The 15,066-nt window shown below is 35.0% G+C and overlaps 1 protein-coding gene across 1 annotated transcript in view; it reads left to right on the forward strand.

Annotated features, from left to right (window-relative positions):
- Positions 1–11,124, forward strand: part of LOC144435349 (uncharacterized) — a 180,079-nt gene extending 168,955 nt beyond the window's left edge. Inside the window, exons 23-36 of the mRNA XM_078123945.1 lie at positions 153–232; positions 1,085–1,202; positions 1,871–1,989; positions 2,662–2,791; positions 3,388–3,584; positions 4,197–4,284; positions 4,515–4,716; positions 5,517–5,695; positions 6,317–6,472; positions 7,027–7,169; positions 7,938–8,077; positions 8,723–8,820; positions 9,925–10,108; positions 11,036–11,124. Of these exons, the coding sequence (XP_077980071.1) occupies positions 153–232; positions 1,085–1,202; positions 1,871–1,989; positions 2,662–2,791; positions 3,388–3,584; positions 4,197–4,284; positions 4,515–4,716; positions 5,517–5,695; positions 6,317–6,472; positions 7,027–7,169; positions 7,938–8,077; positions 8,723–8,820; positions 9,925–10,108; positions 11,036–11,124 (1,923 nt within the window). The remainder of the gene's footprint in view (positions 1–152; positions 233–1,084; positions 1,203–1,870; positions 1,990–2,661; positions 2,792–3,387; positions 3,585–4,196; positions 4,285–4,514; positions 4,717–5,516; positions 5,696–6,316; positions 6,473–7,026; positions 7,170–7,937; positions 8,078–8,722; positions 8,821–9,924; positions 10,109–11,035) is intronic.
- Positions 11,125–15,066: the final 3,942 nt, after the last annotated feature.

Genomic DNA, 15,066 nt, shown 5'->3' on the forward strand with positions numbered 1-15,066 from the left:
AATGTGGAAAATTGTATTGTTAAGTTATGCAGGTGAAGTTCAGCATGATGCTTTGAGTTTGTGTTCCCTTTCTTCAAATTGTTTGTTACATTGTGATATTTCCACCAAATGAATGTCTTTTGAGAGTACTGATTGCATTTCTTTATTCTTAGAGTATGAAGTTGTTTAGAGAGGTGGTCAAGAAAGACATGTATGAGGGAGGACTTGAGACAGTATCTGCTGATGATATTAGGTGAGAATAGTATTTCAGTTATCAAAACACAGAAGAGTTGAGCTATTAAGTTAAAAAAACAAAACTTGCTGAGGTGTGAAACTATTAATGAAAGATTCCAGCCATGTTTGTACTTATTTACTGCTAGCTTTGCTATTTGGGACACTGTGGATTGGTGTTTTTGGCAAAACCTCAGGAGAAAACAATTTTATTTGAGTTAAATATTCCACACTTACATGGAATGGATGGTGCTGTCTTTAAATTGATCAAAGTTCAATGACCAGTACTTTTAATATTTATCATACCAAATATGCTGCAGTTTTCATATTACCACTCACTGTCTCTAATTGATAAAACCACGCAGAAACCAATCAGAAACTGCACATAGTACTTTTAAGATAGCAAGATTAAATGAATACAGCTTCTTGCAACATGTTGTCCAGAAATGAAATGAACTAATGTGCTACCATGTACACATCAAATGCAGATATCAAATTTTTGACACCCATATGTCTGTGCCTAATTGCAGTACGTTTAATTGGTTGATTTTGTTCACACTAAATGAAGCATGAAATTGCAATCAAGTTATCTTGAAAGTGTGGCACACACAGTTTCTTATTGGTTTCTGCATGGTTAAATCAAACAGCCAGTGAACAGTAATCAGCAATGTTCTGTAATTTAAGCGAAACTAATTGTGTTCCTTCAATGCAATTTATAGTTTTGCAATACAGTATTAAACATACCATTAATGTACTTGGATGTATGTTCAGTGTCACTAATACGTCTCAGTGACACAAAATCAAGATACTCATAAAGACATTCTTTGAGTCATGACTTTTTTTTTTAATTTTTTGGTCCTGATGTTGTCTTTAGTTTTATGGGAACTCTTGCATTGGGCATGACTTGTAAGGACATTGATGGATTGTTCGATGACAGTATTTTATCTATAGCCAGTTCTATGATGAAGCAGTCAGGTTGGACAGATAGACAGGTAGGGACAGCCTGCATCCCTCACTCCCCCTCCTCCCCCACACAATAAGTGTTGCCAGACTTAAAAAGTAGGATGTTACCTTTTGAGATACTAAAAGTAAAGTTATTCTATCAGTGATTTTATAACATTATTTTATTTATTGAATAATAATTATTTTGACTATACTACATAGTTCTCAGTGTTTGTCACCCAAGAAATCTAGTGAGTGCCATTCATCATGGGTCCAGTGTTAATTGTTAATGCAGGAGGAAACCAGAATATCCACAGAAAACTGCTGCTGTTCTGTAAAGTCAAATAGAATGACTCTCTCCTTGCTTACAGTGTGGCAAATTTAAGTAAACCAAACTCGAAACCAAACCACAGTGGGGGCCAGGCCATCAACTGTCATTACTTGTCTATATTGTTACATTTATATGCATTGTATAGCATGAAAGGTTGCAATAGCCAAGCTTACTTACAACCAGTAAGCTGTGTATACAAAGTCTGATTTGATTTGACAAGTATTATGAAAATAAAATAAAGAAAATGCACTGCAGAGATAGACTGACAAATGCATTCTCATTGTCCTAGAATCACCATTTGAAATTGGGAGTAGTGCATTTATACATTTATTTAACACTTTATTTTGTTATCCATTGACATTTACATTCCTTTTTTTTATCAAACAGCTGTCTTGTTTGGCAGATAAAATTCGCAGATCAATGACAAAGGACAATCAGAACTTTACAGCTACTTTCACAGATAGTGATGTTGTGCTTCTGACTGGTCAGTTACTGAAGAAATTCTCGTGAGTATATAATATACCGGTATATACATACATCCACACACACACACACACACACACACAGACACACACATACACACATATAATCACTCCGTTGTTTTTCATATTTAGAGAATGCATTGTATACAGTGGGTCACTAGGTTTTGTGTTCCACTTCATATTTCATAACATACACAAAAATTTCAACAAATTACTGTTGTAAGATTTTTGGAGTAATATTATTATTAGTTAGGAATAAAGTCAGAAATATTAATCTTGATATCCTGCAGTAAAGTAGAAAAAGAAAGTTAGAAAGTATTAGCGAAATAATAATATCGATAGTCATAGTCAATTTTTTTATGTGCAGATATCCCTACCTCAGACTAGATCTCCTTGTTCCAACCAAAGGTGGGAGGATTTGTTACACAAAGGAGGGGAAAAGTTTAGGACCCTTGTTCATGTACTTTGAACTTAAATTTCAGGAGATAGAGTTTCAGGTTGAGACCTCTTGTAGGTTGTCTAAATCAGGCGTCAGTACTGGTCGCTTGTGGACATCAAGTCCCGATTCTTCAAGTTAGGAGGATTTATCATGCCTATGTGAGCATAAATGAGCATAAGTCTTAAGAGAAGTACTTATTTAGTTATAGCCAGATTGTGAGTATTTTTTCAAATGACCAAAATTATTTTGATGTACAGGTTAGAAGAGATATCAAACATACCAGCTGAAGAGAGAGAGATAGCTTATACCAGTATAGGTCAGGAGAAGTTAGATGATGTAAAAGCAGAGAAAAGAAGGAAGTTAGCAAGTCAGGTGTTGCTGGATAGGGTAGGCATGAAATTAGACTAGTGGGGAATATAAAGAAATAATTTATTGTTGGTGCAATGTTTCATCTAAATCTGTAATATACATTTGTGGTGTATGTCTAAACATGCACTGACTCAGGCAGGTATGTGTTTTTAATAGATTGTCATAGGACCACTAATCTCCTGTATTTCCATATCAATTATTACAGTACAGTCTGTTACATGTATCAGTGTTTGATAAGTAGTAATATTTGATGGAAGGACATTTGAAAGTTATGTTTGCTATGCTAATGTAGCTGATTTTCAAGATTCATGTATGTGTCAAACTGAGTCTGTATGGAGGATTCAGGATGAGCGTGCAGTTTCAATGAGATGAGACTTTAAGTTCAGTGATGCTGGCTACAAAATTTGTTAAGATAGACACAACAAAGATAGCAGAGATTGACCTCTCACTGTGAAAGTGTTTCGTTGTGTGGTCACTGTAAAATTAGGTATTTGAATGTAACATGTACACTCTACCAAGTCCAATAGTAGTAGTGGCAAGTGCATGCTGAACTTGGTATCTCATCTCACTGAAACTAAATGCTCATCCTGAATCCCCGGTGATTTCTTTATTAGGGGAAGGACACAGTTGACACTGAGATTGACAGTGAGGACATGGATGTGTTGGGTTGTATGATGTGTGACCTACAGCCTACAGATCTAGAGAGATTGACCAGTGATGCTTTCAGCAATGTGTTATATGATATGCAGACATGTTGCTTGTCCACAGAACAGAGAGACACTGCCAGGCAACATATAGAAAATAATCTAGGGTAAGTCTATATTTACGTGGACTGATCTTTGGTTAATTTTATTCAGTTGACTGCCATATTACTTCATTTTCCATGTCTCTATAGGGGTTAAGCCAAGAAACAAAAAAATACACTTTACATTCTAAAATATGTAATACTTATATGGTGGAACAGGCAAACCAGTTGTTTGCATTCCTTTGGGTTGGAAAGTTTCAAGAGTGCCATTTAAGCACCATTGACAAAGAGATAAAAACACTTCAAACTGTTGATGGCAAGGACATGTACATAACTTTAAAAACAAAAGTCACTGGTATAAAGGAACTATAGAGGGCAGCAGATATTTAAGCATAACTCTCTTTATAATCAGCATAAAAACAAAAGAATCATAACGGTCATCAATGGAGTATCATTACAATTTAACAACTAGGCACTATTCCCAAAGTTCTCCATAGTTAATTTTTTTTATCAAACTGATATCAAGGTATTGCTGGAGGAGTACAAAATTCACATTTGAATCAGGATCAGAGTTGTATTGTGTTCTGTTCAAAAGATTACTGCAGGCGGAACCCTCTTATTTGTTTATTTTCTTTCAAAATTCTAATCTTTTGTAATTATTTGATTCACTTTGTGCAGAGAGACTAGTACATGGCAGAGTACTGATATTGTAAGTGTTGGAACTTTGATGACCACCTTTGGCAATGAAACTGCAAACATTGATCAGGTATGTCTAGACACGCACTTTCATTGGCATTATTTAATACTTTAAAATATACAATGATGATTTTGATTACTACATTTACCAAAGATGACACAGGAATTGTAAACATATAAAAATTGTCATATATATCATATGTCTAATGTCACAATAGGCAGTTTTAAAAATACATGTGCCTGGCAAAGAATGATAAAAACCAAAATGAAATGCTAAATCTGTTATTCACTTTTTGATAGACTGAGTTTGCAGTTGTTGCAGAGGAGATCATGGCCGAGTTTGCTGGGTTTAGAGATAGTACAGAAGAATGTGCCAGAGAATTGAAAGAATTAGATGAGACAACTGGTGATGATGCTGAAGCATTCAGGAGTGTGGCTATCTCTGCTAAACATGCACTAGTGGAAGATGCTCAGAGTCAGTCACCTGCTAGGAAGAAAAGAGGTGTGTGTGTCTTTTGATAGTAGTAGGTGGATGAAATGTCTGAAATGGCTTCGGCTAGTGAGAATATTTTCAATCAACATGCTATCAACTAGCAGCAAACTAAGATAGATACAAACTAAAAGTATTGCTGTTGCATGATGTAGATTACACGAGTGGGTGATACATAGCAATGCCTTGGTCTTGTGGACATAATCATATGTAAACACTGGATATGGTTGAATGTGCTGCCATAAGGAAAACTTGCTTCCAGCAATGCCACCCTACTGTGAGAGTAATTACATAAATGGTCATTGATAGCTCTTATCAACATGTTGCAATGATAATAGTTATAGTGTGCATTAGTATCTGTGTTACATAATTTGCTGATTGACGTTTGATTTTCCATTATTGTAATTCTTGGTAAGGAAGACCATGATTTTCATTGTCAGCTACAAAAAGTTTGACCTTTAATTGAAATGTAATGAATGACAAGTTCGACTATACCAAATTTCCCATTATACCCAAGGCTCTATATTCAAACAAACATCCATTTCAAATTGAAAGGAAAAACACAAGGATTTGAAAACCAGTGTTTTGTATGTTGATATACACAATTTAATGTCTAACTTTTAGAAAATCAAGTGGGGAAATGTGAAAAGAAAGTTGGCTTACATTACATAGTACTATTTTGAAATCAAGTCTTGCATGCACTGCCCAGCACCCTCAGTGCCATGGTGTGTGTCCTATCCACTAGTGTGGTATTCTAAGGAAATAAAAGTTACTTTTGTGACTGACTAATGACTACTTTTTACAAATTACAGCAACGTACTCCCCTACTTGTGATGAGATTGAAATTCTTGGAGAAGGCAATGTTGCCTGGACTATTGAAGAACTGACTGCTATGGATACTGTAGAGTTTGACAATTGTGCAGAAACTTTAGGCCAAGTAGAGAGTTTTAGTGGGGAACAGCTAGACGCACTGCTTGAGAAAGCCAAGGAAGTAAGCACTAAATGTAAAAAAAAAACCTGTCTTTGGTTACTGTTTCCAACTCTGGTTTCTTACCAATTTACTACCTAACATATGCTTTGATTTGTGCCCACAGTGGTAAACTTGTGCAAAACATGGCCAGTAATATGTTAATGTGTGCACACATTGACCAGTTCTGGGAGTCTTCTGTCCCAGTTACTGTACAATTAATTTAAAGCTGTGCTTGCTACAACTGGCACATATTTTGAAACTGTTTTGTATAATGACTTAAGTCATAATAGCGTACACCCTGAACAGGATTGAATCATCTGTGAGTAATAAAAATTTTTGTAGCAATACATATATGGTGCAATATATCTTATCAAATTGATTTTGGATGTACACACAAAAATCAACACCATAATGAATTACATTTTGATAATACTTTACTATCTACAGATAACATAGACCTCTAATTAACATGTACAATATCTAATTATTGGTATTTTGATAATTTTCAGTGAATATATTGTTGGTTGTCTGATTGAAAAAACTAATACCCCGGTTACAGCTCATGCATGAGGTTTAATACTTGATATACCCCCAGGTAGTACTGTAGTCACAATTCTTGCAACCACTATTTTATGTTTCTAGAGTTGGGGACCAGCAAACGATATGATACCTACTGAAATACAACAATTAGGAAGGATTGCCAGCAGATTTAGTGTCAGTGAGATAATGCAACTGAATCTAACTGACAATGATGCAGTCTATAGCATTGCTATCTATGATGACTGGACACCAGAACAGGTAAAGTATGCCTAGTTCATTCATTCCAAAGTCTTTTCTTGATATATATTCTTTTGCAAATGAGTCGGACAATGAAACAAAGTTTGGTTATACATGATAATTTATTTGCTAAAACTTTCAAATGTTTGGGCCCTTCACAGGAGATCTTTCTCAGGGAGGTAAAAGGAATATGGTGAACTCAGAAAATGTGAAAAGGGATAAACTAAAATGAGCTGTACAAAAATGCTACCTAGAAAATGATGAAAAGAGAGTTTGAAATGGTTAGAATAAAGAATGGAGATGGTAAAAACAAAAGCCAGGTTTAAAAAAATTAGATACAGAAATAAAAACTGTTCAAAACATACATTAGAAACTAAATGGGTTGAAGACAGTCTCCTAATGATGAATGGCAAAATATTGGTCTACTTAGTTCCAAATAGTGGCAGTTTCAAGAAATGATAGATGGTGATTTACTTATTTCAAGTATCTTGTGTTTTGAAATTTGTCTTCAGAATGTTCAAATTTGTGAAGACTATAATGTATATCTGTGATTAACATTGTCTCTTTTCGTACAGCTAACAGCAGCATTTGAAAGTTATCTTGCCCTGAATGGTGGTTCAACAGATTCATTTGATGGAGCAATTCTTGTGGCATTAGCAAACTTTGTTTGTGGTATGTCAGCTGCCCATATTTCATCACTGCCAAGTAGTAGTTATGGGTATGTAAAACTTTGTTTTATTATTTCGGTCTACCTTATAACTTTTTCTGTGGTGGGGTAAAGATGGCTGCAAATTTCAAAAATGTTTTTTAAAAAAACCAAAGAGAATAAGTCAAGTTTTTGAATACACATGCAGTACTTTTTGTAATGATATGTACCTTCTCTATTTTTATTTTTTTTTGGTTCCGGTCTCTTTCATGATTGTAACACACCTCCATGCAATTATCCAGCAACTTATGACCATTCAGAAAGGTTCTCATTTACTGGCCACATTGGAGATATCATCACTTCATATACAATCATGTATTAAAAGGACTATAAATTGCTATATATAACAAATCACTTTGGACTGTTGTTACCGATCAAATTCACTGTGTTGTATGCCATGCGGGAGGAGGGGGATGCTAAATAGTTCACAATGATATAGCGAGTCTTCAAAGGGAGTTAGGTGAAGAACATCAGAATCACTAACCATTGATGATACAAGATGGTTATAGTCAATGGGCCTCCAGGTGAAAAACAATTTTTTTTATTTAAGTCAAAATGATATAAAGTTAATAAACTAGGTTTTTATTGAGAGTTATGACATAGTAAGGGATAGGGCCAAGGAAAAGTTTGATCTGTGACAAATTGTCATGCACCAGTGGTGCATCCTCAGAGAGCACACTAACTATTGCAATGATCTTTATACTATACTACAATAAGAAAAGTTACTGAAAATGCTTACAATTGAAAATGAAAGTTTTATATTTGTATTCTTTACAACAGTGAAGCTGCAGCTAGTGTTGGTGAGTTATTGAACTGCGACACTACTCGGTGGACTGCATTCAAGTCACATGCTGTGAGTGAATATGGAGAAATCAGTAGTTGGCAACCTGAGGTCTTTGCAGAAATTGGCTCAGTTATTGGTAAGATTTACTATTATGATAATGGTGCTTTAGTTCCAGTGATGTATAATGATTAACAATGCATCTATAATCCAGTTACTCAAATGCCATACTGTTCAATTTCAAATCAGTTGTTGATAAAGCAGTGATGATTCATCTCTCACACCAAATGATCAGTAAAGTTTCACATACTCTGTGTCTGATATGTGTCGTACAGGAATTTGTGTTGGTACATTTTAAACATGTTGAACACTGTAAGAGGCATCGTCGTGTCAGTGCAGTATGGTTGTATCTGCAATACAATTGTACAACAGCTACGACCTTACTGCACTGACATGACGGCATATGCTTTTAAGTTTAGCATGAATAGTAAATTTTTTTTTAAAGTATCTCAGGCAAAATATGTTTTCATCTCTCAGATTTATGTACATATATACATTTCGAAATCTTGCCAATTGTGTGGTAAATTGGAAATCAACAAATCCTATTATCGAATTATTCAATTGTCACTTAGATATTATAAATTTTGTATTAAACATATTTTTATGAAACAGTGATGTGGAGTGCAAACAACAATGAATCTAAGACTGAGTCTGTCATAAAGCAGATCTTGGACAGTTCAGTTGTTATGATATTGTATTTTCTTTTTGTCCTGTTTATATTCAGCTGGTTTCACAGCATCAGAACTAGGTAGTCTAAGTAACATAACTCTTGCTGGTGTCAAACCACATGCTGTGAGTCTTATAGACCCAGAGACATTTGCTGTGAGTATGATTTATTTGAATTCCTCAAGGACGAGACTGTCAACCCCAAATCAATTACATGATCTGGGGTGGTATAGAGAGGTGTAGTGAATAGTAGAAATGGAACTATGCATGAAGTTTCCTGGATTTTTTTATTATATTACAATAAATTTTATAAAAACAAACGTTTTCATAGTTTGACCACATGATGGCATCCTTTTCCCACAATCCTGAAACTTGGTTGACAGGTACTCAGTAGGCAATGAAGTTATCGTTGGAATTTTGATGACATTTAAGCAGATTTTTGGAAAAATTTGGAAATGTAATACCTTTACCATACATTGTTAATTTAGAAAACTGATTTTCAGTAACATGATGAAAAGATATTTCAAGTTCTCCAGAAACTTTAAAATTTGAAGACATTTCCTTTAATAGCAGAAATATTAATAACTTTTAGTGTAATTTGTGTTATAAATAATGTTATTATTAAATCTTGTACAGTAATGCTCACTTTTGATAAACACTCGTTTACTTATCATTTGTTCACCAAATCTCAGAAAAAATTAGTCATTTTCAGTGTTTTTCGTAATTGTTAAAATAGACCTTTTCAAGTGGACCTTTATGAATTCTACATCTTAGTATAATGTAGATGTACATTGTATAATACATACTCTATGTCAAAATATCACAAAATAGAAATAGTTGCTAAAAGATAATTAGATGTGGGGTGGGGGGGGGGTATTCCCCACTATTTTTCTTCATTCAGCTGACAACCCTTAAGTCACAAGTATTTTCTGCCTGAATGAAGAAAAATATTGGAGAATAACATAATCATACCAGTGCCAGTAACATCAATGAAAAAATAATGGCAATTTTAAATATTGTGACGTAGAACGACCAGGGTATAAATTCCATATTTTTTTTCCAACCTAGCCTGTATGTGCATGATATAATCACATGAAGGACAGACTTCATAATCAAAGACTTGGCATGTATTCCCAGCTACCCCCCTACTCTGTTGTAAACCATTACCTTGACACGTTGTAATTACATGTATCCATATTTATTTCAAAATATACAATGAAGTACAAGTGTTTGAAAGTTTGTTTATGGTTCCTCCATCAGAATGCTTTCAGCGTCTACTTATTGAGATCATTTGACCAGCAACAAGCAGAAGCTGTCACTGAAGAACAGAGGGCAGCATTGTCATCAGATCAGTCAGATGCTTTGTATTATGCAGAGTATGGCAGTACCTCATCAGAGCCTACCAGATCTCCTGATTCTGATAACAAAGTTACAGGAGGAGCAGGTACGAGTTGATTTACAGTTTTTAACACCTGTGAAGTGTGTCCATTTTGATCTAGGATGCGTGTTCTATACGCATAGCATCACCGTAATGTGATTCGAAGGCAACCTACGCATTCTACACGTAGCAGATGTTGCTACGTCAAAATGGCGGTCTACATGTGTTAAGTTTTTCGGCTATTAAATGTCATATCTTTTATATCAGAGTTCGGAAACATAACTGTAAACTGATCGTTCAGTTTTTCATTTGAGTAGTTGCAGGAAAAAAGGCAAAAATACTGACAAGTACTGACATGTTTGGAAAACAAAGTCATGCATTTGGCCTTTTGGACAGAAGATGTCAATGCGCGTGTGCACATTCCACTGTCTTTCATGTTTGTGTTCTGAATGTGTAACTAATCACAGCTTTGTACATGTCATTATGTATACACATGCACGATAATACTCCCGTACACTTTCTAATTTGTATCTAAACCTCTCTAGTGTGTGACCTTCTCCTTAGCTATACTTGTGAAAAAATGTTCATTCGTTCTGCATTCTCATTTTTTCGCCAAAATCGGTCATAGTTTAGCAATGATCTCCCAGAATAAAGTAACAAGTGCACCATAGCCATGTGATTTCAAAGCACCCTCTTAATGTAATGAAGCTCATACTCAAACCATTTCATTTTATGCTTTAATGATATCAAGACAGCCTACAGATCCATGCAAGCTTCTCCCTTCCCCTAGTCTCCACCAGACAACTACAGCTGTTACAATTTCTGAACCCTCTTGTGAAAACATTCTCGGGAGAACACTGATATGTGTTAATTTAATTTGGCATACCACTTTGTGTTTTGGGGGATCCTTTCACATTTTTTTTATTTTTATTAATTTATTTTGCACCACATCTCCTGAAGTAATTCCCAATCCTTTATTACTTTCTTTTCCAGGGGAAGTGACATCTCAAGTTGATACAGTCAAGCTATTTATTGCTGTCATTGTGATTCAAACCACACTGGACATCATTCTCAGGCTGTAAGGACAGAGATATTTAAATTATTGATGCCAGTATATATTAGAATAAGTTAATTTACAAATTGAATTTATATATGTGTTCAAGTTTATCTATACAGTCCAATCGATTGACTATTATAACACAATTCCTGATCTCTCTTTTATTGTAAATATAGCTTTTGGTCATTTTCTTCGTATTTTATCATGCTAATTCTATGCAGTTAGTTATACACTGATGTAGCACTTATTCTACATTTTAAAAAGAAAATCTTTTTGAAATAAACAATCTTTGTTGTTATCATTAGTAAACACATCTGCGAGTGTGTCTGTGTGTAATCTCCAAAAGTGATCAATTAGTGACAAAGCATCCTTGGCAAACTCTCCATTTCATTCTCTTTTGAACTTCATATTTTGACCCTAGGGAATTACCCAAAGTTTTCATACGAAACACTGGTTCTTTTGTGATTGTGATAAATTATAAGCCTTGTATGTGCCAGAAGTATTGCCAAAGTTTGAGGGGCATAGTCAATAATATCTGAATGTTTTGTTAGTGGGGTGGGCATTATTTTGTCACATGTGAAGAATTACTTATCCTTGTAACTGAAAGTTTAGTGGTTGTTGAGCATTGAGAAACAAGCAAACATGGTGCATCATTTCCAGTCCCCCAATCTTGGTAGGAGTGGTGATCACAGTATTGTCTTAAACTCTATACATTTGGGTCAAGCTACCAATGATATTAATTGCTTCTATAAAACTCAAAAACTGCATAATAATGATGCTTATTGTCAGACAATGAAACACTTCCACAGTGAGTGGCCAATCTCTGCTTTCTTTATTTTGTTTACCTAAACATAAAACATTTGTGGCTAGTCTCACTGAACTTGTTATAATGTTATTATTACATATGTACCATACTAGTGATATTTTCACTACAGTGCAATACCGAAAACATTATTGCATACCTGCATGCAAATGAGGAAATCATTTGCTACACACGTAATCGCGCTGTATGATTTTATGGAAATTTACCATTTCAGATAAACATAACAGAACCCCATATGCCTTGGGTTATTTACACTTGTGCTTGCAGTGTTTTCTGCTGCACCTTCACTTGTTATGCTCGTTAAATTAAAAGTAACAAGAAGTTGGTAAGGAAATATAATTGTTGTCTTAAAATAAAATATTGTTTGAAATATAAAATATGGATTTTCGTTATGGATAGATTGCACTGTTTTCATCTAGGAAGTCCAACTTTGACCTATCACCTGAAAGAGAAAAATGAGAAAAGTAAAACAATATTTGATAATTTGGAAATTGACAAGCTGCACAACTGGTGTATGTCATATTAATATGCCCACTGTTACTACCAATAGGGTTGCAGTCAATGAAACGGAACTACTTGACTTTATCACCAAATCACTCGTTAGACCTGATTTGCATATTGCTATTATAAAATATCACATCCCAACCAACATGCCAAATGAATGGCGATCAGTGTTGCAGTTTTTTTTTACTCTGTTGTTTATTACACACATACATACAGACAAACACTTTACCATGACACTTTACCACTACTAAACCTCAGTGCATTTGTGCTTGTAAAGTCCAGGCCAAAATCCTTACTTCTGATGTTAGCAAGAATAGACTTAAATGTGAAAATACAAAATTGAAACTCAAACTTCACATTGAATAATCAAACATCTGTAGCAATACCACAACTGTGTACCTTGTTTGTGTAAATCCATCCTAAACTAGTCTTGTAATAAGACCTCCAATCTGTGCTAGGAAGTTTGCCCAGCAAAAGCTGAGTAATACAGTACTTCTGGTGTGAAGGCAAGCCCTCGACAGCCCCTTTGAAGTTATGCAACCTGTAGTTGCTCTCCAACTTGCTGCCTGAGGGTCTAGCAATTAGAATAATCCAAAACTTGAAAAATAAGAAATATCAATGATGAATGGTATCTCATGGCATACAATGATCGCACTCACCTTTGATGACAGCTTTCATGATCTTTGACATAGTCTGGGGCAACATAGATGATTCTATGTGTGCTGCAGCTGCTACAAATAGACTGTCCCCAATACTGAAACTGTGTGCAGACTTAACACCTGGAATCTCTATTGTGAAGGATAGCTCAAATTTACTGGCAGCTGCCCACTGATAGACATATAGTTGGTTGTTGTTGTCTATGGCTAGTAGTTGGATGGTTGCTGGAAGGACAGGAAATCAAGTGTCACTTGGTTGATGTTTACAATCAAGTGTCACTTGGTTGATGTTATTTTTACAATCAAGTGTCACTTGGGTGATGTTATATCACAGGGCGCAGCGAGCTTGTAATTGATCGATCGCTCGCTCGCTCGATTGATTGATTGATTGATTATTTAGTTGAATGATTGATCGATTGAATGATCAATTTCTGTGTAACTTATTTTGTGTGTGATATTGATCAATTAACTCACTGAGTTTTAAAACTATTTCTTTTTCTTGCCCTGGTTACTTTGCTCTCAGTCTGAGGATGTATGTAATTCTCTTTTCTTTATTGACTAAATAAAGACACCTTGTCCATTCTTCTCATCTTATCTAAATTAAAACACTCCTAATCTTATAATTGCCGAGAGATCACTTACATTAACAGTTTGCTTTATCTCTCATCTGCTGGGAGATTATCACACTGGACAAACACTTGATCACGCATAAACTAGTTTATAAACATACTAGTAAGTGAATTCACAAAATGTCCTTTCCTTTGAAATTCTGATCATCAAAGACAATTTGACAATATACGTGATGAAACTTACAACCAGCTTCTAGCACTTCCAAGTCAATAACATTAGGAAGCTCAATCCTCTGTACAAGATACCAGCTGTTATCTGCTATTGAGAAGATTCTGATATCTGCACCCTCAGTGGCCATCACATTTATACTAGACAAGGCAACATATGGCTGTTCATTGATGGTGAAACTGACCACATCACTGGCTCCATAGGTCTTCTCTCCAGTTACCATTGGAACTTCAGCATCAAACTGATAGTACAAATACAAAATGTATTTATTTAGAAAACTCAAAACACTGCGGTAGTTATACACTATGAGGGTATTGATCAGTCAAAAGAAAATTGAAATGATATAGTAATGGCAAAATGTATAGGTCTGACCTGTATTTTATGGCATTTTAAAATGTGGGAAACAGAGTAGCAAGTTGCTGCTACACAAAACCACTACAGTTGGGTGGCACTAGGCTGTACTCCTTGACAGGAATCTGTCAACATCTTACAAAATGTAATGAACTGCACAGTGTTCAGATGGTTGCTATAGTATGCGTGGAAAGGTTTGCATCCTGGATGACTTCAAATCTCAGTCCAAATCTACACAATTCTGCTACTAAAATAATATATTATTTTTCTTTATCGTAATCTTACCATTTCAGTTTGTGGATTCCACACGTGTACCGTGGCATCTACATCTCTGGTACTAAGACTCCTGTCATAGCTGTTGGCAAATGCCAAAAACTTTGTTGAATTACTATCACCAAATGCCACAGCTTTGGCTCCCTTGGTACCAAGACGTTGATGTTCTGTAAAAGTTCCCGTACTTGGCTGGTATCTGAATATCTGGGATTCTTGGTTGTCAGCATCTGTATATAAACCATAGAAACACTTTCCATTTTATTGAAACTCTTTTTTGTCGTAACATCCAACTTTATCATCTTGTAACTACAATTAATATTAATAACTCCCTAAAGTGTTATTGCTGTCACATAAAAGTCATGAATATTCATTGTTAAACTAATACATATGTATGTCTGCTAAGTCCCATGAAGCAACAGCAAATCACTATGACAATGTGAAATAGATTCATTTTAATTGGTGTTTCTTGGTTATCATATGAAATTTATGTGATGTGAAATCACGACATATGACTTCAGAACCTAAAGTTTATGAAGTTTCCCTCGTTTCCTGGAGTGGTGTT

The sequence above is a fragment of the Glandiceps talaboti genome, chromosome 5 (genome assembly GCF_964340395.1).
Source record: "Glandiceps talaboti chromosome 5, keGlaTala1.1, whole genome shotgun sequence".
Lineage (NCBI taxonomy): Eukaryota > Metazoa > Hemichordata > Enteropneusta > Spengelidae > Glandiceps > Glandiceps talaboti.